The sequence below is a fragment of the Ostrinia nubilalis genome, chromosome 3 (genome assembly GCF_963855985.1).
Source record: "Ostrinia nubilalis chromosome 3, ilOstNubi1.1, whole genome shotgun sequence".
Taxonomy (NCBI): domain Eukaryota; kingdom Metazoa; phylum Arthropoda; class Insecta; order Lepidoptera; family Crambidae; genus Ostrinia; species Ostrinia nubilalis.
In genome coordinates this window covers 4,910,307-4,937,611 of record NC_087090.1, presented here as the reverse complement: position 1 = coordinate 4,937,611, position 27,305 = coordinate 4,910,307, and the positions used below count along the sequence as shown (strand labels likewise).

The 27,305-nt window shown below is 37.0% G+C and overlaps 1 protein-coding gene across 1 annotated transcript in view; it reads left to right on the top strand.

The window, feature by feature from the left end:
* LOC135087669 (alpha-tocopherol transfer protein-like) overlaps positions 1-26,880 on the top strand; it is a 30,375-nt gene extending 3,495 nt beyond the window's left edge. The window contains exons 2-6 of the mRNA XM_063982413.1: positions 11,267-11,408; positions 19,302-19,396; positions 23,601-23,751; positions 24,395-24,588; positions 24,977-26,880. Coding sequence (XP_063838483.1) covers positions 11,270-11,408; positions 19,302-19,396; positions 23,601-23,751; positions 24,395-24,588; positions 24,977-25,324 — 927 coding nt within the window. The 5' untranslated portion in view covers positions 11,267-11,269 and the 3' untranslated portion in view covers positions 25,325-26,880. The remainder of the gene's footprint in view (positions 1-11,266; positions 11,409-19,301; positions 19,397-23,600; positions 23,752-24,394; positions 24,589-24,976) is intronic.
* The last annotated feature ends 425 nt before the right edge of the window (positions 26,881-27,305 follow it).

Below are 27,305 nucleotides of genomic sequence, written 5' to 3'. Positions count from 1 at the left end.
CGGGAGGGGCTCTACACGTTGGCTGCGAGTTCCTTTGCTCTTTTTGCTTTATGTCAGAAACTGGTTCTGGATCACTCCTGCTCCGAGCTTGCCAAAAGCGACGCGAAGGTCAAACCTTGAACAAAACTGGTACTTAAATATACGTCTACTTACACAGATGGTATATTTAAAGGTAATTTTCACAGGCTTGAGTTTATTTATCTTTTGATTTTGTCAAAACAAAACATGTGTACACATACTTAATGATTAAGTAATCATTGGATGTTTAGTCCACCTTTCGGGGAAAAACCTAGGCTTACTCTTATAGAAAAAGCAAAATATGGATCTATTTTTAAACCTAACACAAGCCTGTTAACAAAAAAGAGTGTATTATTCAAATCTTTGCTTGAATACATTGACTTAGCACAATTTCCTTACACGGATTAAAATAACTCCTACATAATTACACTTCCTGAAAATGAATAGACATTTGGCCATGTAGAGCACAAAGGAAGTAAAGGCTACTAGTTTTGCTAGTTGATTATTTAGCGCGCATTTTGCAAGCGGGCTATTAAGTCAAAATTCGTTGTCTGCTGGACACCAACCGGTAGCTGGTTAAAAACCTGACCCAAGGTCAGTTTCGGTCAAGATCGAGGCGCTTCACAGTCGCGATCGTCTTATGTTTATTTACTTCTTTACATCGGTGACGTCTATTTTGCCCAATCATACGATGTTGCGAATGTAGGAAGCGTTTTTTACACGTTTTTATGTTTTTCATATTGATTGACTAGTCACAAACGTGTATGTGTTACTTTATAATATTATAAAGTGAACAACTATTTTGCATGTTACAAAGATGATATTATTTTATCATGTTTATTTTAATAAGTAACATAAGTAATTTTAACAACAAAAACAAGACAGACCAATAATCAATTTAATTGGAAACAATAAAATCTTTCCGCTACTGTGTAACACAAAACTCGACGAAAGTATTTATACTTAAATAATTACAAAGTTATATAATATGTATATTTATTAGCACTCGTTTTAGCCATAAAAGTGCCCATAAACGGTCTATTCAAGATCTAGTACATTTTGTGTGATACATTTTCTCTAGCCTCTTATTTATGCGCATAGATAAATGCGTAAAGATAGCGCGTTCGAGGAAATCGTTTAAATTTTACCTGATGTTTCAGATTAAATAACTTACAACTTTTTGCATGCGCACAATTAACTCTGCCCCTTTGTTATGAGTGTGATTTATAGAGATAATTGTTTATTGTTGCATTAGCCTTTTATTTTAAAACGGATGAAGTATCATGCACTTCAGTGAACTATTTTTTCTCATAATGACTGATCTTATCTCTAGCTACATGTAGAAGTCAAGTTTGATTCGGTTCAGTAGGTCCAGAGACGAAGATCACGTACGTGATATAGCAGTTTTGGTGTACTTATGAACTATTGGGCTATAATTTGTTTATAAACCACAACCACGCGTATATGTCTATCGATAACTACTTTTTTTTTCGATTCACAATATTTTTTCTTGCGTATTGATATCGATCATAACTACATATTACATTTTCTAGAACAGCTTTGAAAGCACATCAACAAAACGTTTAATAGTTACATGTAAGGTTCCATTTCAATAGAAATGCCGAATCCATCGCAAAAAAATCCACAAAGCTGCTTAGTGGAGGGTATTTTGCTTTTGTTACGTATTGGAGTTATTATTCACATTAAAAAGAGTCATTCAACTCACAAAGTTCTAGATCTTTCGATTTGGAAGGTTAGACTAGATTGACTTATGTAATCAAAGTTCTTTGAGAAGTCGATGAGATTGCTTGACGTTTGCTTGTGGCCGAGATTCTATTGAAAGTTTGTTTTTATTGTGTGAATAACTGAATATGTTATACGCACTTCTCTAACTACAGATTTGGGATTACATTTTATATTTATACCTAACTAGCGACCCGCCCCTGCTTCGTACAGGCATAATGTATTATACCTACTTAAAAACTTGAATCACTCTATCTATAAAAAAAACCGCATCAAAATCCTTTGCGTGGTTTTAAAGATTTAAACATAGGGACAGACAGACAGCGAAGCAACTTTGTTTTATAATATGTAGTGAGAAACAAAAACAGTATTGTGTAGATTATTTCATGCTTATGTCTATGTCTTCTAAAGCTAAATAAGAGGCGTCACACATTTAATTTATCAAAGAATGCGAAGTGCGTGTGGCTTAAAACTAGTGTGTCAATTGGAACGCCTAGAAGGCATTATGTTTTGTTGAGATAATGTTTAAAAGAAGATTTAAGTACATCTGCTGGTTGATAATACGACTAAAAATAGAGTTAAGACGCAGAATATTTTTTGTATCTTCAAATTAAATTGTCACACACAGTATGAAAATCATAAAATATTTTATGAATGGAATGGAATATACTTTTTGCGTGCAGTAGGCTTATTATATTACTTACCTAGTATTTTGCCGCAGCCGTATTATTAAAATATAAAATGCTGTTTGTAAACAATGACACAAATGCATAATAGAAGTGTAAACATGATTTTAAAAATAACTTAAATGTCACTAAGAAATACCTTTGTCTGTATTATTTATTGTATCTTCAGGCAGTGCAGATTGTAGTTAGTTATTTTGAATACTTATACTCAAACTCAAGAAAACGCGTAGTACAAGATAAAATCAATGGTAGTACCTATAGTATAGTAACCTACCTATACAGTTTGTTGGTAACTAGAAAAAGAGGCACTCTTTAAAATTAAATAAGTGGTCCCTTTGTTTGGTATTGGAGTTGGAGATCACAAATCTTTTCACCACGTGTAATAGATTATATGAGATTTAATCGAATCAAAATACTGATACTATGATGATTATTTCATACTTAAATCATTACAGTTCATCGAAATCATATATGTAAGTAAACATAGTACCACACATGTTTGACATATTCATACCTGTAAGAACTTTACTTTCAAGAGCATCTCCGTTTTCTTGTGCATAATAAATGCAAAACGCATCATGCCATAATATACAGACAAACTTATTCCGAATTACGAATATGACGCGGGTTAAAATCATAACCCTGTGTAATGGAGAAAATTACATAGCATTATAAGTAGGTACGTACCTACTTACGAGCAGTTCATGAAAAGGCATATAAAGGCATTCCTACTCCGTTCATTGCCTTGCAAAACAACTTACTATAGCCAGAGTCTGCTAACTATTGCGTATTTTCTGTAATTTGAACTATCTTTGCGGTCGAGTAATACTTATGGGCTAATTTTCTACATTACCGATAATACACAATAACTTATTATAATAGTCCTGAGAATTGCGTCTTTACTGTGTACTTCTTACTATTCTGCATGAAATGTCATGATTATTTCATAAGAAGAAAAGTGGCTAAATGCAAATTGTTTTCCATTAAGTGACTGTGGAAATGTACCTATTATTATCATTGATACACTATTGATATTTCAAAGTAAGGTTGTAAATTTTCAACTGGATTTCCAATGTTATTTTACCAAGAAACTAGTACTTATTTAGCTGAGTTAAAAGTGATATGTTAGCACTATAATTAAATCCTTTCGCTTAGCAGGCTCGTGGAAAGCCATTCTCGCGTAGAAACAACCACGTCGTGACCAGTCTAGCCTGTCCTGGCTAGGCATAGGCATTTCACTGCACTTTCTCTGCCACCCCGCCGGTCTACCCTAAAGCGATTAAACGATTGCAAGCAATAGTAAAGTCGTGAGTCGAGTTTTCCCAATTACCAGCGCTCACGCAACTTCCTTCAGCCATAAAGGTAAATTTCCTTTTTATGTTCAACAGATTTTTACTTTTAACTTGGACTAGACTTTCTTGTGTCATATCTTGATGGTAACACAAAGTTGTCAGGAAAAATGTTGTAATGACCCTAGGTCAACAGCTATGCTAATACTGTTTCAAAAGCTGGAAATTAGGTTGTTTAGTTTGAGATTACATATTTCTGTAGATACAGGAATACCCGATACACAATATTCCCATGCTGTACTAGAAACTTGACGACTAGGTAATAAAATTTGTGGTCAATGAAAGTGCTATAAACATTTAGCTTCTATGAAAAGGGAAAACGGAAACTGGTGTTACATTATTTTATCTTGTTGGTAGTGTGCATATAGCCAACACACATCCGGCAGAAAATAATAATTGCGAAGATCTTTTAATTAACAAGTAAGGCGAGATGTAGGCCAAGAGGTTCCTCATTGTATAAAAAAGGGTCCAGTAGAAAATAATAATTCAAAAACTCTTTTACGTAAAATAATGTAGAGTTTCTATCACCATAAAATCGACGAGGTAGCCTAATGAGTCGCTGAGTACCCTCCAGTTTGTTTACGCTATTATGTCAGGGCAATAGAAACGGTCGCTTAGGTAATAGAAAAGCCATTTCTCATAATGCACTATTATGATTCTTTGTTTGCCTTCCTCGCTGCATTATGATCGTTTCCGCTGTTGAAATCATTATATGTTTTAGTTTTTACTACTCGGCCGTGACAAACGTCGCATCTAGAGATCACTTAGGCGTTGTACCCGGCACTTTACTACAGCTAGATAGTGCAATAAAAATACTAAACGTTCACTGTATTATTTGTAGATAAAAGAGCTGAATGTTGTATCGTTGTCGCTGTATGTAATTGCCTTTTAAATGTCCATAAATCATTTTGCAATTGAATAAAATGTGACTGCGCCTATTCACTCAAGATTAAATGGTCAATTGACTACCTCTTGTGCCTAATTTGTGTATATCAAATGAAAATGACAAGTTTTAACCCATATATGCCCAGAGGCACGAAAACGACCCAATGGTACATGTTCTCTTGCGATGCTAATTAAAAAAAAACTGTACGTTTGTTTTCTGTTTTTATGCCACAAATATAATCTTAAAAGAACTTCCTAGTCAAATATAACATTTAATAAGTTCATTCGCCTCCAGTTTTTTTCGAATTTGACATTGAACTTCAACGATTTTTTTGTAGTTGAAATTAGTGCACCCAGTCTCACAAAACTCTAAGTATTCTTTTATGTATTCTGTTTTGAACGATTATTGCGATTGAAATAATGAAATGAATATATTTCCAAGGTAAATAAGTAAGAAGTGTTGTGAAAATATAAATATGTGCTTTGTTATTTGTTACAAAAGTTCTGTTGGTCGAAAACGACCGCATGGGCATATATGAGACCAGAATGTAGGTTTTCGTAGTATATAGTATTTCAAATAAAAGTAGTGTTTATTATATAATTAGTTTATAATTTCATCAAATTATGGCAAATAGTGTAAAATAATGATATTTGGTTAATTTAGGAACTTTTATAATTACACAGTTGGTACAATTTAGCCATGAAATGCTGCAAAACACTTGTTTGTTTTTGCATACTGCACAACTTCTCCGAATCTGACCGGTGAGGATCAAATGCTAAGCACACATACCGCCTTTTAGTGGTATATTAGAGGGATTGTGCGTGTTGAAGGTCCAGGCTGAGTTCGAGGAGATCCATTTGTTAGAAGCAAATTTCTAGCACTTTACCTTCGAATCTCTAAAGTATTAACAAATGCTCCATGTGATCTCGCTATTATGGCAAAGTTATTGATGAGAAGGAAAAAAAACGGTTTACGGTATTCTCACATGGTTGATTGATGTCACCGTCAATAATAACTATGGAGTTTCGAGGGTAAATTGCTAGAAATTTGCTTCCAAAATATGGATCTCCTTGAACTCAGCCTGGACCTTCAACACGCCCAGTGCCGTCTAATATACCACTAAGTGTAAGGAGGTATGATGCTGAGCATTTGATCCTCACCGGTGAGATTCGTAGAAATTATGCAGTATGCAAAAACATTACTGTGAAGAAATGCAGTAAGTGCGGTATGAATCTCCATGAAAAATGATTTGTAGCCTAAATTGTACTAACTGTATTATTATTCAAGTTCCTAAATAAACCAAATATGATTACTATACACTATTTGCTATAATCTGTTTAAATTTGTGAACTAATTCTATGATGAATACGACTATTATTTGAAAATACACTATACCACGAACATCTATATTCTAGTCTCATATATGCCCAGGCGGTCGTTTTCGACCAGCTGAAAAAAAAATAGTTCCAAGTACTGAAATCCAAAAACTCATCGTGGTTCATGATTAGGGGCCTATATAGAGTAAATATACCAAATTACATAAAAATCTGGGACCTAAATAGTTCTGGGCATATATAGGTTAAAGGCGTAAAATATCGGATATAAAAAGTTTCATAGTATTGAGCTTAATTCTGCATTTAGAATCGTTCGAAGCGAATAACATGTTCAATATTACATATTTACATACAAATAAAATTGTTTTAATGAGCTTTATACAGATCCGTCCCGTAACAAATACCTATTTAATTTATATTTACAATAGACGGCTCTTTAGTATGGACGGTTAAAATGTATTGTTTCATTATTTGCGTCAAGCGATCGCTGGCGATGACAGACGACTGGATTGTGTTTTGCCCGCAGAATTTGTCTATAAATACGTCAAAAATATTTTATAACTACAAAACATGAGCAAGACACAGGCAGGTACGGAACGCAGATAAAAGGTTGAGTGACGCGAACAATTTATTAGAACAACAAAAGGAAAAGGTCGGGAATTCCGTAAGAAAATAATAAAATCAAATGGAAATCTCTTCACAGCTTAAGATTAGGCTTATTCCCTTGGCTATGAATTTAGGCAGTGCGTATTGTTATTTAACCAAATCATAGGTCGTCGCTCGCAATATCCAGACGGAATTTTCTGTACTTATTTAGATTTTTTGGAATCGGTTCTTATGAAGTTCTGTGTGAGGCGATGAAGCATTGTGAGCTAAAAACAAGCTTAAGATCTTGTGGCCTTTATTGCCATGAAAATAAGAATCTACTACATTTACTACTTATTTGATTATTCCAGTGAACTGCGTAGGTGCGGTTACCTACCAAAGTTAAAGGGCAATTTTGAACTCAAGCCATAAAAGTTGGCACATAGTAACGGTTTGTGAATACCTACTACAAATTTTAATGAAGTTTGATTATGAGTGTAGTGTTCCTACACGTTTCGGGAAATCTAATGGAAGAATTTAAATAATTTTAGTGTTGTTATAGAATCAAAGTAATTTGTATACCTAATTAGTACATTCATTATTAAGTTGCTGAAAAATATATTTATTTAACAGTATTTAAAAGTACCACATGGACTATTATTATCGTAAGAGACCCACATTGATAGACGGAAGTCGCCATCGAAGGAAGCTTTATAGTTTGAAGTTTGAACTGACATGACTGCATTTTTATGACAAGACCAAAAAACCTTTCACTGGTCGTTCTACTAACGAAGACTGCATGCATAATTGCATAATCAATTGTATCATAGTTTTAATTTATGCAATAGTTTAAATTAGATCAAACAGGCTGCAATTAATACATAGGTGCCCGTTTATATTTTAAAAATTAAATTATAAATTATGTATTAAGCTATGACATCGCTTTTTCGTCTATTTCATTGGCATTTTCCAATTTAAAAGCTCCCAACATGTCAAATTGGAAGATTATTTTGGTCCACACCTACTTAAATATCATTGATCTTTACCAATTATTACATAATAGTTAGTCTTTAGTATGATGTGTGTCAAACATTTTTACCATAGGTAATGCATACCTACATGGTTAAATGTCGTAGAGCCTTTTGCATAGCCAGTACCAGTCATACAAGCTCGCCACAAAACTTAAACCAGCTGTTACATCAGCGGACTGCTTAGGTTACGGCACTACTGAGATCACCGATCAGATAACGAACATTTGTTTATTTATTGGCAAAATGTAGCCAAAAAAGGAGTGGTGTGTCATCTAACGTATACCTACAAGAAAAAATGGTAGAGTTGACATTAAAAATAAAAAGTTAGGTAATTAGTGGGTATTGTTAAAAACAAAGAAAGAATACCCATGAAAATAAATAAACATCGGAACAATCAATGAAACGTTATAAAAAAGAATCTAATGATGTAGGTACGATATCGGAAAAACAAATGAACATCGCAGCTCAATTATTCTAAAAAAGAAATCAACGCGACATCTTTAAAACAAATGAAAATCGCGCGTTTTTCCTGATATAAGTATTTTAGGTAAATCTTGGATATAATGTCCCCTATATTCGGAATTCTGGGTAAGCATTTATTTTGTTGTTCATTCGGCAATCTTGTTATGTTACAATCTAGAAATCAATAAATGCAATTATGTCACAACCTAGATGGAGATTGCAAGTTTATGCAAACTCTATTTATAGCCATATCTAACACGATTGTTTTAGTGGAAAGATGACATAGTTAAACACAACCAGTTTTGTATGCAACGATAACGCCGCCCACACCGGTTGCTAGAACATTTAGTACGTTCCGGTTACATAAAAACTACTACCTACTTTCAATTTAAGATCATACTATTAATTAAGACATCATAACAAATTTACTTTCATTTGTTCAAAGTGCTTTAATACTTTTTGTGCTTGGTGACGACTGACGTTTAGGATCAAAATATTTTAAATCGAGATTGAACAAAATTATGAAATGTGGCTTTTGTAAACAATTTAAGGGCACAAAGTCAAAGCAAGTTGAGCCCGCAATCCCGCGAGGTAATAAAGGATGATGGGCACAAATGTATGGAAAGTGGTACCCGCTCCAATAGCCATAACCAATATATATTTTAAAAGGCCTTTAGATGTAGGAAAATGTCTGCTATGGGGCCAGTTCTAATTCACGTTTTGAAAGCAGTAATTCCACTAAGTATTATAATGAAAGTATAACACAATCATCCATGTATACGAGTATGTATTATGAATACAATCTATTAATATAACTAAAAGAAGCATTGAAAGGAAAGGATTATACCTACGATGAACTACCCAAGCTATTAGCCCTTTATTCGCTTTCATCATCATCATCATGATCATTTTAGCCATAGGACGTCCATTTGAACATAGGCCTCCCCCAATGATTTCCACAATGGCCGGTTGGTGGCGGCCTGCATCCAGCGCCTTCCCGCTACCTTTATGAGGTCGTCGGTCCATCTTGTGGGTGGACTTATTGGGTCTTGTGGGTTTATTCGCTTTAGCAACTCATAATAAAACCCGTAAGAAGTAATAAAACTTTAACCCCTTTATTAATAAAAGTTACACCCTAGTTGAATTCTGGCTTAAATTGTCATTTGGTATGGAAATGTCATTTTAATCCAAGGTTCTTCCTAGGTGTAACTTTTTATTAATAAGGGGGTAGTACTTCTTTAAATAAAAATATTTATTTCACAATTATCCCCATCAATAATTATAGAGTTAAGGAAGGATGCTGGAGCAGTAAACCCTTCCTGCCTCGCATAACCTAAGTACCATACGATGGACACGTATGATAGTTATTCTTCTTCTTCCTCGATGAGGATCGCGACCACAGATAGTATTCCTCCACAGACTGCGGTCATAAGCTGTGTGAACCGCACGATGCAAACTCCCGCCCACCGTCTTCCTCACCGCGTCCGACCATCTCGTCGGTGCCCTGCCCCGAGTGCGTCCCCCTTCATACTGTATGATACTTAGGTTACACAAAAAGTATCTTTATCTTCGAACGCAACCAGATCTGAGGCTGGTGGCCATAGTAAATGTTGTTCGTCTTGGTAAGACCTTTCAAACGATACTAGACACATATCTATTGGAGCCGGGTACCATTTTGCCCATTGTCCTTTTACACATAATTTCAGAAAATTATATTGTAACTGAACTCGTCGCTGTGCGCTGTTGCTAGGCGCATGAAAACTTGGTATGGCTATTTGAACAAGCCCCAAATTCTATTATAATAATAATGATGAACCTGTCTGTCTAATGTTACCCTTTAATTTTACATTAACGAAATAAAATCTTTTTTTTTAAATTAGCCTGCCAGTTCCTTCACCATAAAAACTTTTTAACAACACTATTTAATTTTACACACAACTCAATAGAAAATTGGAAAATGTATTTCAACATTGATTAATTATGCACAAACATACAAAAAATAAACTAAAGCTACTTAAAAGCTTACCTATAAAAAGCTAACTTACGCTCTATATATTGATGTTTACACGTTACCTATGGAAAATTGCTAAGTAGAAGTAAATGGCATTATCATTAGGCATGAAATGATGCTTACATACGTTATGGTTATTACATTATAATTTCTATAAATACCTTACTAATGGGTTTCTGATGTTAGTAAGAACTTCTCATACAATAGACATAGTAAATAATAACACCTACGTAGTTCCAAAATCAATAAAGTATTTCCTCCTCATCATGTTTTGATTGGTTATTGTTATGGTATGGTGTAGTTGTAGGTTGTGTGGCAATTTTTAAGGAAATCACCTTGGGTTTGATGTGTGCGGCACGCGCTTTCAATTTTAGTTAATCACTTGAGAAGCTATAGAATATATTGTTTTCAATACTTGCCTTTAGTCGGTGAAGGTCTCTTAAAAACGTAAGTTAACCAGACTAGACTGGCTTGTATGTAAGGACAAAAATGTTCCGCAGACGGGTTAAAAATAAAATTTAAATTATACAGCCGCACAAGGCCAAGCGACTATCGCATTTCCTTTATGCTCGACTCATAAATGCAACAATGGATGAATATTATACCCTCCGAGTTATTTCACTGCACATTCTCATTCCCACGACTTATCGCACACTATTATTTTTATCGTACAAGATGCAGTAATTTAGGTTTTCGTCTAATTTGTCACTTATGAAACTATTAAATAATGGGACGGCATTTTTGCAAGATGTCTTGCATTCGCTCCCATTCTCCGGGAGATAATTAAAATAATTAGGCTTATAACGCTGGTCTAAAACAATGTAGATAAGACAATAAAGAAGCCTGTGTGATTTACAAAGATTTCACACATATTCAAGATATGTAAAAATGCAAAAAGAACAGACTACACGACGACAAGTCAAGCTAAAGGACGTTTTTGGAAAAAATGTTTCAATGTGCCATCACTGTCGTCTGTGCTTATAAAAATGGAATTGAATGTAATGGAACTTCAGTTTGCATTTATTTATTTACTTAATAATAAGTGAATTTCGTGTAGAAATCGAATCTAGACCCGGCAGCACCAATGCCCGGAAATAAGTTTTTTTAAACAAACTAATCTCATCAAAGACTCACCCACTCACTTTTGCCAATTAATTCCAGAAAATGCCAACTCCGGACTACAGCGTAGATCTGGAGCTGGGGGCGCCGCCCCCGGAACTTCAGGAATATGCGCGCCAGCACTGCGGCGAGGACCCTAACACGCGCTTGCAGGCCATCTACGAGCTGCGAGACATGATATACGGTCAGTATTAGAGAATATGGGGCATTACAGACGATGTCAACTCTGAACTACAGCGAAGACCTGGAGCTGGGGGCATAGCCCTTAGAACTGCTGGAATACGCTCGCCAGTACTGCGGCGAGGACCCCAACACGCGCCTGCAGGCCATCTACGAGCTGCAAGACATGATATACGGTCAGTATTAGAGAATATAGGGTATTATACAACCGATGCCAACTCTGGACTACAGCGTAGAACTGGAGCTGGGAGCGCCGCCCCCGGAACTTCAGGAATATGCGCGCCAGCACTGCGGCGAGGACCCCAACACACGCCTGCAGGCCATCTACGAGCTGCGAGACATGATATACGGTTAGTTTTAGAGAATATAGGGCATTACAGACGATGCTAACTATGGACTACAGCGTAGACCTGGAGCTGGGGTCGTAGCCCTTAGAACTGCTGGAATACGCTCGCCAGCACTGCGGCGAGGACCCCAACACGCGCCTGCAGGCCATCTACGAGCTGCGAGACATGAATACGGTTAGTATTAGAGAATATGGGACATTACAGACGATGCCAACTCTGAACTACAGCGAAGACTTGGAGCTGGGGGCGTAGCCCTTAGAACTGCTGGAATACGCTCGCCAGTACTGCGGCGAGGACCCCAACACGCGCCTGCAGGCCAGCTACGAGCTGCGAGACATGATATACGGTTAGTATTAGAGAATATAGGGCATTACAGACGATGCTAACTATGGACTACAGCGTAGACCTGGAGCTGGGGTCGTAGCCCTTAGAACTGCTGGAATACGCTCGCCAGCACTGCGGCGAGGACCCCAACACACGCCTGCAGGCCATCTACGAGCTGCGAGACATGATATACGGTTAGTATTAGAGAATATAGGGCATTACAGACGATGCTAACTATGGACTACAGCGTAGACCTGGAGCTGGGGTCGTAGCCCTTAGAACTGCTGGAATACGCTCGCCAGCACTGCGGCGAGGACCCCAACACGCGCCTGCAGGACATCTACGAGCTGCGAGACATGAATACGGTTAGTATTAGAGAATATGGGACATTACAGACGATGCCAACTCTGAACTACAGCGAAGACCTGGAGCTGGGGGCGTAGCCCTCGGAACTGCTGGAATACGCTCGCTAGCACTGCGGCGAGGACCCCAACACGCGCTTGCAGGCCATCTACGAGCTGCGAGACATGATATACGGTCAGTATTAGAGAATATGGGGCATTACAGACGATGTCAACTCTGGACTACAGCGAAGACCTGGAGCTGGGGGCATAGCCCTTAGAACTGCTGGAATACGCTCGCCAGTACTGCGGCGAGGACCCCAACACGCGCCTGCAGGCTATCTACGAGCTGCGAGACATGATATACGGTCAGTATTAGAGAATATGGGGCATTACAGACGATGCTAACTATGGACTACAGAGCGTAGACCTGGAGCTGGGGTCGTAGCCCTTAGAACTGCTGGAATACGCTCGCCAGTACTGCGGCGAGGACCCCAACACGCGCCTGCAGGCCATCTACGAGCTGCAAGACATGATATACGGTCAGTATTAGAGAATATGGGGCATTACAGACGATGCCAACTCTGGACTACAGCGAAGACCTGGAGCTGGGTGCGTAGCCCTCGGAACTGCTGGAATACGCTCGCCAGCACTGCGGCGAGGACCCTAACACGCGCTTGCAGGCCATCTACGAACTGCGAGACATGAATACGGTTAGTATTAGAGAATATGGGACATTACAGACGATGCCCACTCTGGACTACAGCGAAGACCTGGAGCTGGGTGCGTAGCCCTCGGAACTGCTGGAATACGCTCGCCAGCACTGCGGCGAGGACCCCAACACGCGCCTGCAGGCTATCTACGAGCTGCGAGACATGATATACGGTCAGTATTAGAGAATATAGGGCATTACAGACGATGCTAACTATGGACTACAGCGTAGACCTGGAGCTGGGGTCGTAGCCCTTAGAACTGCTGGAATACGCTCGCCAGCACTGCGGCGAGGACCCCAACACGCGCCTGCAGGCTATCTACGAGCTGCGAGACATGATATACGGTCAGTATTAGAGAATATAGGGCATTACAGACGATGCTAACTATGGACTACAGCGTAGACCTGGAGCTGGGGTCGTAGCCCTTAGAACTGCTGGAATACGCTCGCCAGTACTGCGGCGAGGACCCCAACACACGCCTGCAGGCCATCTACGAGCTGCGAGACATGATATACGGTCAGTATTAGAGAATATGGGACATTACAGACGATGCCAACTCCAGACTACAGCGTGGATCTGGAGCTGGGGGCACCGCCCTCAAAATTACAGGAATATGCGCACCAGCACTACGACGAGGACCATGACTGAGAGACATGATCTAGGTAGACTGACGATTAAAGTAAGCAAAGGTCACGGAAAGCACTCAGTGTAAGACCGGTCGTTGTGGAAATTCTTAGTGGAGGCCCAGGACAAATCCAGCATACAGCAGTAGACGTCATTTGGCTGAAACGATTGAGGATATGAGAAATCATCACAACAAAATCTAACCAAATCAAAATCAAAATCGGTTTCTCGGACCATGATTTACACAATCCGACATAGACACAATTGATTGAATCAAATTGCATCAAATAGGACAGCGATCTGTAGTTTCATCAGTACCTAACAATCTCTTACGAGCTTCAAAATGCAATGTTCCTTGCGATAATTACTCGTACATCCACTAGTCATTATCGATGGCGGCAGACCTTTGTCAACATAGTCACTTGCGAAACTTCTTGTAGATGGAAAATGTTTACACACTTGCCAATGTTCGAGGAGTGTGCCTCTCCACACAACTCCTGGGAGGTTATTCTTCAATCATAATAACGCCACTTCAATACTTCACACTTTATTATTAAAATATTATCAAAATCTATTACATATTAAATATTAAAACATTTTCAACTGAGTCTATCGAAATCCAATAATACAATGATACAATGTCACATTTTCTCGCTTTTCTACACCTGTCATATTTTCAAACTTTATTCTATTGCTGTTTACTTTTAAAATAAAACCTGCCAGCAACATGTCATCTCATGATAAAATTCTATATCCTAACAGCCAATACCCAGACCTTTAAAAAAAATAATTAATCAAGTAAGAGTCTGAACCCTGCATGTAGTAATGTTATTTGTATACTGGTACATAGTCAATTATTGTTTTAATCCCATACCAATAGATAAACAATTTAGTAAATGTAATGAATTTTCAAAGCTAAATAATAAATGAATAGGTCACACTCAAATTGGTGTGGGCGGTGTAATGATAATAACGAGCTATGTATTTGAGAGCTAAAGACTCTGGATAGCTTCATTAACTAGACTTTGATTGTATTATAACTGAACGCTTCGTTGTGACATATTTAAGAGTACTCGTACTTATAAAATGGAGGACGTTCTCAATTGCTTGAGGAATTTTATTCATCTTTATAGATGAAATTTGTTTGTAGCGCGCTACGCATTTTTCAGACTAGTCTAAAGCCTGAAAAATTCATAATTATAAGCATTTATAAAGTATTCTTTTACGGCCGTCCCCACACGGCACTTGCTGATAGCACGATTCCGGGACGACTAAATTGATTGACAGTACGCCAGACCAAAGTTCATACATCTACCGGCAGTTTTTTATCGAATAGTGCAAGTGGAGATGCAGAAATAGAGCTCAAAGTATCAATACCTTTACATATACAATCTTGAACGTCAAAGTTCTCTTCTCTATACTCATTCTAAGGTGATTGATAACCGAGACTTGCTCTAATAAGTAGTAGAAATAACAGTAAATTACAAGAAGTAGTTAAACGTACAATGGCCTTTAAGGAGGCTCACTGGGAGATCAGTTTGTCTTTTAATTATATGTCTCATTTAGTTTCTTTTTTATAATCTTATTTGTCCTATTATCCTATAGAGAGTAGATTAGGCTATTGAAGCTTGTATTACTGAAGTAATCTAATTAACTTTCCTTTAATATTTAATTATTTGCGTAATGAACACTAAAACGTGATTTCAGTTTTGATTAATTTTGTAACATTTGTAGATTTGTTCTGTCAGTTTCCTTGCCTTTATGCGTATCATCTGATAGCCCTTAATGTTAATGAATAGCAACAATATTTCGATGGACCTACGAAATTGGATTAATTTGTAAATGAAAGAATCACTTTAATTAACATTGTTCTATCTAAATCGAGGAAGGTTTAATTCTACGTTTTGATTACAATGTCTATTTGTGGACTTTGGAAACGAACATAATATCTGGAACTTGAAGGAATTCACGCGAAGTTTGGATAAAACAAATTATCTTTTTGATTTAGAACAGTCTCGCTTTCCCGGGGCTGTGTAACTTTGAATACTGCGAAAATGAAACTTTCCGACCTTTAAAGTATTTTGAGCGTCAAATCAGTTGTTCCAGTAAACACCCATGATTTACCAATAGCCCTTACACAAGTAACATATTAGGTATACCACCCACATTGATAACATAGTAAGCAATCTTAAATATTTTAACAATTAAAATCCCAAATGACGTAGGCGAAAACAACGCGTGAATTTCAAAATGCCCAAATTAAAAAAATGTAACATATTTTGACATTCTTAGGAAATATTTTATCTTTATCAGTATTGATCAGCGTGTTTTGTTAACGTTAGTTAACTTTTTGTTGTAAGTGTTAACTTTGAATTTCTAAGGATAATGCCATCACTTTGATAACACAATAATAACATTACTCGTAACGAAATAATGTTCGTAGTGACACAAGTTAGAGTACACAAGCGCGATCTCCGAGGCGTGAATAATTCTCCAACGCCATACATTTTGCCATAATGTCACATCAAATTATGCTTGTTTATCTCGTTTCGGGCCGCAGGACAATGGGCGCAGGTTATAGAGCGAAAAAGGCCACATACCGAATTAGAAAACTTGGCATAATATAAAAATGGAAATTATACATAAAAAAGTCGGGTTGGCTTCACGCTACAAGTATGGTTCGACTGATTGTAATGACCCCAGTTGTTGGATCAGTCTATGCCTAAAGTTAAAGAAATAAAATTTGGGAAAAAATCATATCTTCATAAATTCACACAAACAGGTCTTGCTTGATGAAAAACTATTTTCGAGAGTTCACTTTTTTACCTGTACCTCTAGCATGAACAACTTTCGTCTTCGAATCGTTTGCGTATTCGTTAAAATTTGATACTCAATCTTCGAATTAAATGATAATTAAAGTTTCGAGCAACCACAATACCACATCTCATACTAAGTTCACTTTACGACACGTTCACAAGGGCGCTGTTGTAGTTTTCTTACTAAATCTTTTGATGACGATTCGAGTACGCAAACGATTTGAACTCGAAAGTTTTTCGTGCTAGCATTAACATTTTTCTAAAGCTTGCCAATCAAAATCAGGTAGGCAGACCTGTGCATGTACTCGTAGAGTAGTACGTACTTGCGAATTAAAAAGTACCTACTTAAGTATATGACCCCTCATCCTCAAAAGTGTTTTAACCTGAATGATTCTGGGCGTATCCTTACGATCAGCGAGGTCAAACACCTTTCTTACATCGAACAACAAAAGCAAATGTTTTGTTAATTTATTTGAACCAATGTCGATAAGGGTCAGAGATGACAAAGGCAAATAAATCACGTGTTTGTAGATACTTGTTCTGCATTTTGTGATTCGAAATCATGCGTCATTATTACGCATATCTACATATTTTAAGTTCATAAAATGAAAATGTACGAATAAGCTCTACAATTTTCCAAGATACAAATTTTCAACAATTACATAAGTTACAGAAAAAACTTTTGAATTACAGAACTTGAATTTATCATATTATGCATCTGTAGCTAATGTAAGAAAATTTCATGGATATAGGTATGCACCTAAATCCGTAACTTACATATCTAGTTAAGCATAGCCTAGACTGTATGTAGATAGTAGGTATACGTTTATACAGGGTGACTTTTGTATCAGTATCCAAATTTTTTCCTGACATTAGGTATCGTTTATAGATGACATTTTTAATAAAAAATAGGTAGGTCAAATTTTAACATCAACTATTTTTTTCCTAACCAATTAATCACGTAGTGTGGTTACCGCGCTTAGCGCGTAAACATTTTGCGGGAGAGCTGGTCGAGCGGAGAGCTGGCAACGTGTGGCAACGCTCGACCGGCCGGCCTGGCCGCGCGGCGCTTCAATCAGTCGCCCGCGCAACCCATTACGAGACGCGCGTATCGCTGCGCGCGCCGATCGTTCCGTCATGCGGTCAACGTAACGATGTATTCGCAGCGCGAGTGTTATGAAATGATTCGGTGCTACATTTTAAGTGGAGAGAGTTTGAACCGGGCCCAGAGGAATACCTCGACTTCGTAACCAAGGACTAAACCCAACAGTGCCAAACCGGTGAACGATTTTAGCGGCAAACTGAAGCGAGATCCGCGAGCAAGTAGGTAAGTACCTACACGAGACGCGAAGTGCGAAATGACACTGTAGTTTTAAATAAACTCAAAGACAATGTATAAAAGCGTGCAAGTCTGTCTGGAGAAAAATGGTATGCACTTTGGGCAATTATTAAAATGTTAGGTTAGGTAGGTTTGGTAAGCAATCTCAATTATTGCACATGAAAATAACGATAAATACCCCCGAATAGGTACACAAGAAAAGTAGTGTTACCGCTCTCTGTGATTTTATTTTCTTTTTGATAGCGTAATTATTGTCGTAGGTATTTAATTTTTCTACCATAAATTAGTAAGTCTGTTTAATTAAAACTAATTACCACTTTGAAATCTTTTGCATTATGACGGTCCTAAGCCCGTGAAAGTGTGAAGGGAAAATCGACAACTTATAAATCGTATCGCAATGAATGAAATGCGGCGCGGGCAGGCGCGTACGTGTGTGCGTGCGTAAGCGAGTGAGCCGTGACCACGGTGTAAGTGTTTTTTCAGACTGTTTCTGGGTGCTTTATTTTGACATTTTTGTACTGGACGATACAAAAATAAAAAATACGTGTTTTGTCTTTCGCTTCATAGATTATTATATTAAAATTTGGATACTGATACAAAAGTCACCCTGTAGAGTAAGAAAATCAAGGCACTGTCCAGCCTTCACTGGGTGTGCATCAATTTTGATTAATATTAATTGATACGAATTACTGTTGACTGCTGAATCAGAGCAGTGGAAAATTTCTGCATTTGCTTACGTAGAGCAAGGACATTGAACACTCATTGCAAAGCAATTAACTTAACTTTAGGTACTTTTAGGTTGTGTTGTGTGAGAGGGCTCGCAATTAAAAAAAACATGTGCATATCGCTTTTAATTAGGTAGGTGCCTCCTTCACTACAATTTGTTAAACAATAAGTAGACTGTAGAGTTCACAAGAAGAGTTCTATAGTCTATCGTATATCATTTAATATCTAATCTATAAAAGTTAAATCTATACATTTTACCCAGTGTAACCCTCCTATCGGCGAGTATATCCTTATGAGTAGTTAATAGTAAATACTTACTAAAAGTGGTTGTTTGATAGAGCATTGCAGTGATCCATCACATGGATGACAGGACATGTTATTTTTTATACTACTAGCTTTTGCCCGCGGCTTCACCCGCGTGAAATTTAGTTTGTCATAGATCGTCATAAGTTGTAGCCTATATGTTATTCTGGGTTATAAACAATAATACTGTAAAGTTTCATTAAAATCCGTTCAGTTGTTTTTGCGTGAAAGAGTAAGAAACATGTTAACATCCAGACATCCATAGAAACTTTAGCATTTATAATATTAGTAGGATAGTAGGATCATAGTACGAGTATTATGAGTACTTATCAATCTCATGAAGTGTCATCGTTGCATGTTGCAGAGCGCGGCGAGTGCACGCCGCATCGGATGGACGACGAGTTCCTGATTCGATTCCTGCGTGCGCGCAACTTCGTACCACAACGGGCACATAGGCTGGTATGTTATTATCTATTTTATTTTCTGTTTATAGTTCAAATTTGACTTTTAAGATCAACTTTTAAATTAAAATAGGCATAGGCATTAAAATAACATCATGGATTGGGTATTTTTTCAGATAAAGATTTGTAAAGGATTTTCATGGTATATTTTTCTATAAATTTAATTATACCATATCAAAGTACCTAATTCTTAGTTTATACCTTTGTGCATTCCACGTCTGAGTCCGCAACTGTCATGGAATTTTTAATTTGTTTAATTTGTAAGATTAAAGCCCTTAATGGCTGTCCCTGACAACTTTTGAAAGTTGATTTTGAAGTAGACATTTGTTACGGCGTGAGCGGGTGCAGTGGAAAAGAGCCCTGAGTGTTATAATGCCATGCCACCTGTCATTGTGAATCATGCGCATGCCTGGTGGCGACTGATGGCATTCGGTAGGCCCTTACAATGACTAAATGAAAGTGGGCAACTTATTATTTGATTACACGAAATTATTAAAGGTGCTGCATAAAAGTACAGCAAGGTGCCATTTATGTAATGTAATGTTGTTTATTCAATTGTGGAACACGAGGACCACAATGCAAATCAACTTTATGCACTGAAAGATAAAAAAATCTTTCTAGTAGTAACTCTGAAAGTAAAAGAAAATCAAAATAAATGTTATTACAACCGTGCAATGCAGCGCCGAGTGCGGGCGCGTGTGCAAAACAGAATCTCGATAGAGCAGTAGGCTCGCTCTAAAATAACTTAAGTACCTAGGTAGTTAAATTTTAAAAGAAAGAATACCGATGCATTATTGCTCTATGGTCGTCGCACAGCATAACTGATGAATTAGGACTCTTATAACAACACACACAATTTATATAAAACAAAATCGTTAGGCTCACATCGTCGCACTTACCATCTTGTAAATAAATATGAAAAGTTATGCACACTATATAATTGCAAATTATACACAACTTCAGTAGATCCTATCTTGACGACGAGTATCTTGATCAAGTTAAAAGACCGAAGCTATTAACAAAAAACATCCTGTAAACCCCTTCGAAGATATGGATCGTTTCATCCACGAAGACGCGCCCCGCCATTCTTCCGCTAATATTTGAGTGTTATCGGTACACGCTAAATCATCCATGAGTGCACACGCATACTACAATAATGACGCTCTGATTGCTCGGATCAAACTCCTCGCACGTCGCGCGTCCGTCGACCAAAAATTAGTGGGGCGCGTCGTCGTGGATCAAACGATCATATATCATTATCTAGTAACATACAAAAGAACCACAAACAGGTCTTCTTTACCTTCGTGTTTTGTGACTGGTGAATAATAAAACGGCCGAGACATGTGGATCGTGGATGTTATGCGCAAGGCCTGCATCTTTTCAACCGCCATTGTTCGCGAAAGGTCGATGGAGCTTGAAGGCGAAACGGGCACGCGTTGAAATAAAAATGGTATTTCGGTGATGCAATCACGATTAGTTTTGAACTTTTTTTTATTTTATATCTATATCTATATATATAAAAGAAAGTCGTGTTAGTTACTCCACTTATAACTCAAGAACGGCTGAACCGATTTAGCTGAAAATTGTCAGGGAGGTAGTTTAGAGCCAGGAGAAAGACATAGGATACTTTTTATCCCGTTCGAAATAAAAAAAAGTCTGCTTATTTATTGCCATTAAGGCGGAACAAAGTTCGCCGGGTCAGCTAGTATATACAGGGTGTCCCGTAATGTAACGTCAAGCCGGAACTGGGTGTTGAGGCAAGTTATGCTGGTTATCAGAAAAATATAAAAAAAAATCTATGTGTCATTTTGTCAAAATAATAGGCATTTAAAAAAAAACAAAAAATCTACTCCCGGTGACGGTCTTTTTACTCGTGTTGCCACAAATCTTCACTTTTTCCAAATTTTTTTTTTGTTATGTAACCCTGAATAATGCTTCTCTAAATTGTTATCAAAATTACAAAACCAGCTGCTCCAACTTGGATGAAAAAAATACATCATTCCCAAAAAAAATTTCAAAATAAAAATTTTGCCTAGTTTAAACTGACTGTACTGAAAAAAAATTGTACTACGCGAGTGTGGCAAGTGACGTCATAATTTGGCGCATTTAGTAAGGATTCCAAAATGGTATAACACTTGGTAAATTCTTGCTGTAATTGTCGACAATTTTTGTTTTTTTGGAAATAATCCCGTTTTTAACTTTATCTACCTTGGTTAAAAATTATTATTCTAATGTGCCCGAAATTCAAGTTTCTGTGACTGACTGTACGGTAGTCAGTCACAGAAACTTTTGTCACCATGACAGTAATTAGTAGTTGACATAATGTGACAAAAGTCACCCGTGCGAGCTCGCCTTTACTACCTGCTCTGCCTGCACTTGTACTTGGTAACAGGGATAATAAGGATATGAAGTTTCGGTTATGGATACGGTTACGGATATTAGAATAATATTATACCGGTTTCGGTTACGGTCACGGATATGAAATCATTTCAGATTATCCGAAAGTTTCGGATAATTTCGGTTACGGAATTATTAGAATTTCTAAAATGTAGGTATAATTCAAATAACCAGATGCTTCGTGACCCACATAGCTACTTTATGTACCAACTAAGACGACACCTATGTATGATAAAGGTAAAACAGGCTGGCATATTAGATGGTGCCAGGGAATGCCAGACAAGTTGGTAATAAATATTAAGATTTAAGGTACAATTCCAAGACGTGCCGCAGACCGCAAACTGCAACCGCAAACTGCAAAACTATGAAATCGGCAGCGCGGCATTGCAGCTGCGGCGTGTATACTGCAGATTTCATAGAGTTTTGCAGTTTGGAATTGTACCCTTAAGACTCCGCCTTTATCCGAAACTATCCGTAACTTTTGAATCAGTTTCGGTTACGGTTATGGATATTTTTTTATTTCGGATATCCAATAGTTTCGGTTACGGTTACGGATATCCATAACATCCCTGCTTGGTAAGATGGCCCGCTCCGTTCCGCTCATACCTTTTAAAATGGCTTCTCCACCTCACTTAAGCCAGAAACTTGAATTTCGGGCACATTAGAATAATATTTTTTAACCAAGTTAGATAAAGTTAAAAACGGGATTATTTCCAAAAAAACAAAAATTGTCGACAATTACAGCAAGAATTTACCAAGTGTTATACCATTTTGGAATCCTTACTAAATGCGCCAAATTATGACGTCACTTGCCACACTCGCGTAGTACAATTTTTTTTCAGTACAGTCAGTTTAAACTAGGCAAAATTTTTATTTTGAAATTTTTTTTGGGAATTATGTATTTTTTTCATCCAAGTTGGAGCAGCTGGTTTTGTAATTTTGATAACAATTTAGAGAAGCATTATTCAGGGTTACATAACAAAAAAAAAATTTGGAAAAAGTGAAGATTTGTGGCAACACGAGTAAAAAGACCGTCACCGGGAGTAGATTTTTTTGTTTTTTTTTAAATGCCTATTATTTTGAGAAAATGAAACATAGATTTTTTTTTATATTTTTCTGATAACCAGCATAACTTGCCTCAACACCCAGTTCCGGCTTGACGTTACATTACGGGACACCCTGTATATAGGTAAAAGAAAGTCGTGTTAGTTACTCCACTTATAACTCAAGAACGGCTGAACCGATTTAACTGAAAATTGTCAGGGAGGTAGTTTAGAGCCAGGAGAAGGACATAGGATACTTTTTATCCCGTTCGAAATTAAAAAAAAAAGTCTGCTTATTTATTGCCATTAAGGCGGAACTAAGTTCGCCGAGTCAGCTAGTAAATCATAAAAAGGCGATATGTGGAACTTCATATTGAAAAGTTGTTAAGAAGACTTACGATTACGAGTAGGTAGCAATATTTTATTAGAAGTCCTTATTCTATCAACCAGTTAGTTTGAGCTTAGTAGGTAATCTGTTGGCCTAGATTCTAAATGGCAACATGAACATGTCTGTTTGTTTGAACACGTGCTTCATACTCATTTCAAAGTACGAGTACAGTTATTAATTTATTCAATAGTTTGGTTTTTCACATTATTACAAAATAATGCATGTCTGGCCAATGTGGGGAGTGATGGTTAAATTCGCAATTTTCTTCTGGTAAATTAGAGACGGTCGCTCGTCCTCTTGCAGTGACTAAATTACCTGATTCATCAGCGTATTCAAAAATATATTCCTTAATTGATTGCCTAAAAATTTTACAGATGGTAAACTACTACCAGTTCAAAGAAGACAACCCGGAGCTGTTCGAGAATGTGTTTCCAATGGACCTGCACAATATCGGCGACGCGCACGTGATCGCCGTGCCTCCCTACAAGGACCAAGAGGGACGCAGACTGATCTTCTTCAGGATTGGTAAGAAATCTTCTAGGTATATTCACCATCTTTAGGGACTAACAATATCTATCTTTTAAAGAAATCAAACTACGAGTAAATAAAAGAAACAAAAGTTTAATATTATGTTTTTGTGTTGAGTGTTTTTATATTTTTGATTAATCTTGTAATAGAGCTATCTAAAAAGCCAACAACGTAGGTTGGCTTATTAGCTGTAACTTAAAACAGCGTAGATAAACAATAACTTCAATATTGCAAAACGCTTTTTTTATCTTTTGTACTGAACCTTTTTTTAGTAAACCTGACTCATTCGACCGCAAAAAATCGATTGTAAAGCACAGGAACAACGACCGCTTATCTAATATCCATTAGGCAGTAACGGTAGGACGAAGGCAGGGAAATGTTTATGAACTCGAGTTACCGATCGCTCTTTATTCTTATAAGAAAACTTGGGCGACGTGCGAGCGTGTGGGCAGAGCGCTCTATAAAGAATTCGCAATTCGCTGTACGATTCAAGCTCATATAGGGGTCAGGGAACTTGATATATTATTATACAGAGTTTTATTGGTGCTTGGATACAAGTAATATTTATACTAAGTCCCACACTTACTTAAATACGTCAAATTACCTAGACACTGAAATAAGTTGTAAATTTTTGTTACAGGGTGCTGGGATCCGAAAACAATACCAATTGAAGACCTATTCAAAGGAACTATAATGGCTTTAGAGCTAGGACTTTTGGAACAACGCACACAGATCCTGGGCGGAGTAGCTCTCTTTGACCTGGAGGAGATCGGTACTCAGCACGCGTGGCAGATCACACCCTCCGTCGCCGCGCGGATTGTCAAGTTGTTGGTGGTAAGTTTAGTCTCAATACCATAGCATGAAACATAGTAAAAGTTTTGCAATTTATTACTCCTTTTAATGATTCAAAATTACCATTAATTCATGTCATCTGTAACCTATTAACGCAGTGATTGTATTGAATATCGACCTAATGACCTCTCATCGAATGCATCTCATGAGAATTTGAATGATAACGTTTTAAATTAGCAATGCAATTTTAATACGTTGAATTGTCCCTAATAAAAGCCAATTGAACGTCTATTCAAAAGTGCCTATCAACGTAGAAATTTAAAACACGCTGACCTTCATGCAAAGGTCATGAAGAAATTGTGCTCGAAACAATAATAATGTAATAAAAACAAAAGCGGATAATAAAAACAAAATATTCCCTTTATTTCAGTCAAGCTTCCCAGCGTCCACGCACGCCATCCATATCATCAACCACTCCTGGCTGTTCGACAAGATCTACAACATATTCAAACCTTTCCTGAACGCTGACATGCGCTCCAGAATCTTCTTCCACGGCTACGACAACTCCTCTCTACACAAACACATTCACCCGGACCACTTGCCAGAAAGATACGGCGGTATATGGCCGGACTACTCTTACACAATATGGCTGGAGTCCTTGAAGAAAAATCTGAGGGTTGCTAAAGAAATGATTGCATGCGGGTACAAATTCAGGGAAGATGAGATTTGCCCGGAGGTCGTGAGGCAATTGAAAGAGGAGGGTATTAAACTGTCGTAAACGGATTGGAACCCTTACCAGTCTAAAGACTTCCGCGTGTGTACTTGGAAACAATTGGTGTAATTTGTAACATAATACGTTGTATTTAGCTATTCAAACTGGTAGAATACTGCATGAATGTTGATAGTTGAGTAGTTATTGTGTTATTTTCAACTCATTCCTATGTTATGTTAATCAATCGTTGATGTTTTACTATTACTTTTATGCTAAGTGTAATATAAATTACAAACATGCGATCAAAGACGTCATGGTCGCAGAATCAATGACTCATCAAAAGCAATCGTGCTAGTTTAAGCACATGTGATCAAACTCTTACCGCGTCTGCGACTGCCGAGGATTCCAAACATTTTCATCGTATCACATGATTTCAAAGCTAAATCTTTCAAAAAGCGGTAGGTAAACCGCCGTATTTTGACGCTTTATAAATTTAAAACCGCTAATCACTGATTCATGAAATAATATTCTGTTGTAGCCCTAAAATATGTTAATTTATTTTTATTAAATGTAGCATAACAAGAGCAACAATAAAATTCTAATATCTTTTGAATTTTTGTTTGAAAAAGCATTTAAGAACAAGTTTTTTTTTAATTTGGTACACATAGATAACTTTCGTCTACTGTAAGGGTGTTTTCGTAGGTACCCAGGATTCTTTACTTGTTGGACTTAATATTTAATTTAATTTTAGAGAATATCCCACCATAACTTCAAAGTAATACTTGTAATGAAGCTTATGTTAGTCTTAGGATTTAGGTATTAAGTTCTAGTTTTGTTTAACATACCAACATTAAGTTTAACTGTTAATTTAAGTACAGAAAATTCCTCCCTAAACGCAAGATGAATTTAATTTCTTAATGTTTTCCCCAAATTATAATATGAATAAGAAAAATTTCAAATGTAAAAAAAAAAATTATAAAAAACTATTGCAATTTGTATCGTTGTGATTTTGTAAAGCCGTATAGTTAGATTTAAGGTTTATTTACTTGTTAAAATCTACTTATAATTAATTTTAAGACTAGTTATTAAGGAGAAACGATTCGTCAAAAAACCTGTGATAGAAAGTAGCGTTCGCCTTATCGAACTATCTGTAAACATTTTAGTTTTATTTAATCGCTTACATTTACTTTGCTTTTCATTTATTGCTTCATTTATTTTAGTTTTTTATTTACTTTTTATTTACTCTTCATCGTTACGCATGTCATAAAATTTGTTAGGTAAGTAAATATTTAAACGAGTGGGGGACCATGTAAAGTAAGTCGTACATGTTGTAATACAATGTTAATTTATACTTAAGTGTTTATATTTTACTTAAGTAAATGAGGCCATTACGCAATTTAGTAGGTACGCCCTTTTTCCCTAATCTTTCTCAGACCGATTAAAGCCGTATTAATCAAATTTTTTTTCTAGATCAAATCAGTTAAATAGTTTCCACTGGTAATGTGATTGCGTTAATTCCCTTGATTACTTAAATAAAACATACAACACGAAACTTTAAAGTAATTAATTTATAAGTGTGTTATTTGGACTCAAATAATAAGATTAAAATATATTTTAAACGAGGTATTTTCTTATATGTATTTTAACCACAAGATCCTATAATCTTATCCCAGTTTCAGTTTTTCAGTACCAGACCTCAGTCTTGTCATGAGCTCAAATCGAATTCTGTTGTTTCATTGTCTACTGGCACGAACTTTCAACACTTTCATGCCACCCCCTAAAGAATCAAGTAATGCTACATTTTGTGCCTTATGCCTAATAATAAAAGAACTCACAACTTTGGCATAATTCTAGAACATTCATGAATCAATCAGTATACCTTAGCGTTCATGTTTCACCCTGAATCCTTATCTCAGGCCACCCTCAGCCTCCGCACGCCGTCTATAGTTGCTAGGGCTTCAGTAGACCGACCCCAGCACCGAGAACATTCGAGATCAACGAGCAACTTCGGGATAAAACAGCCTGTAACATACAGGGTTATACACTG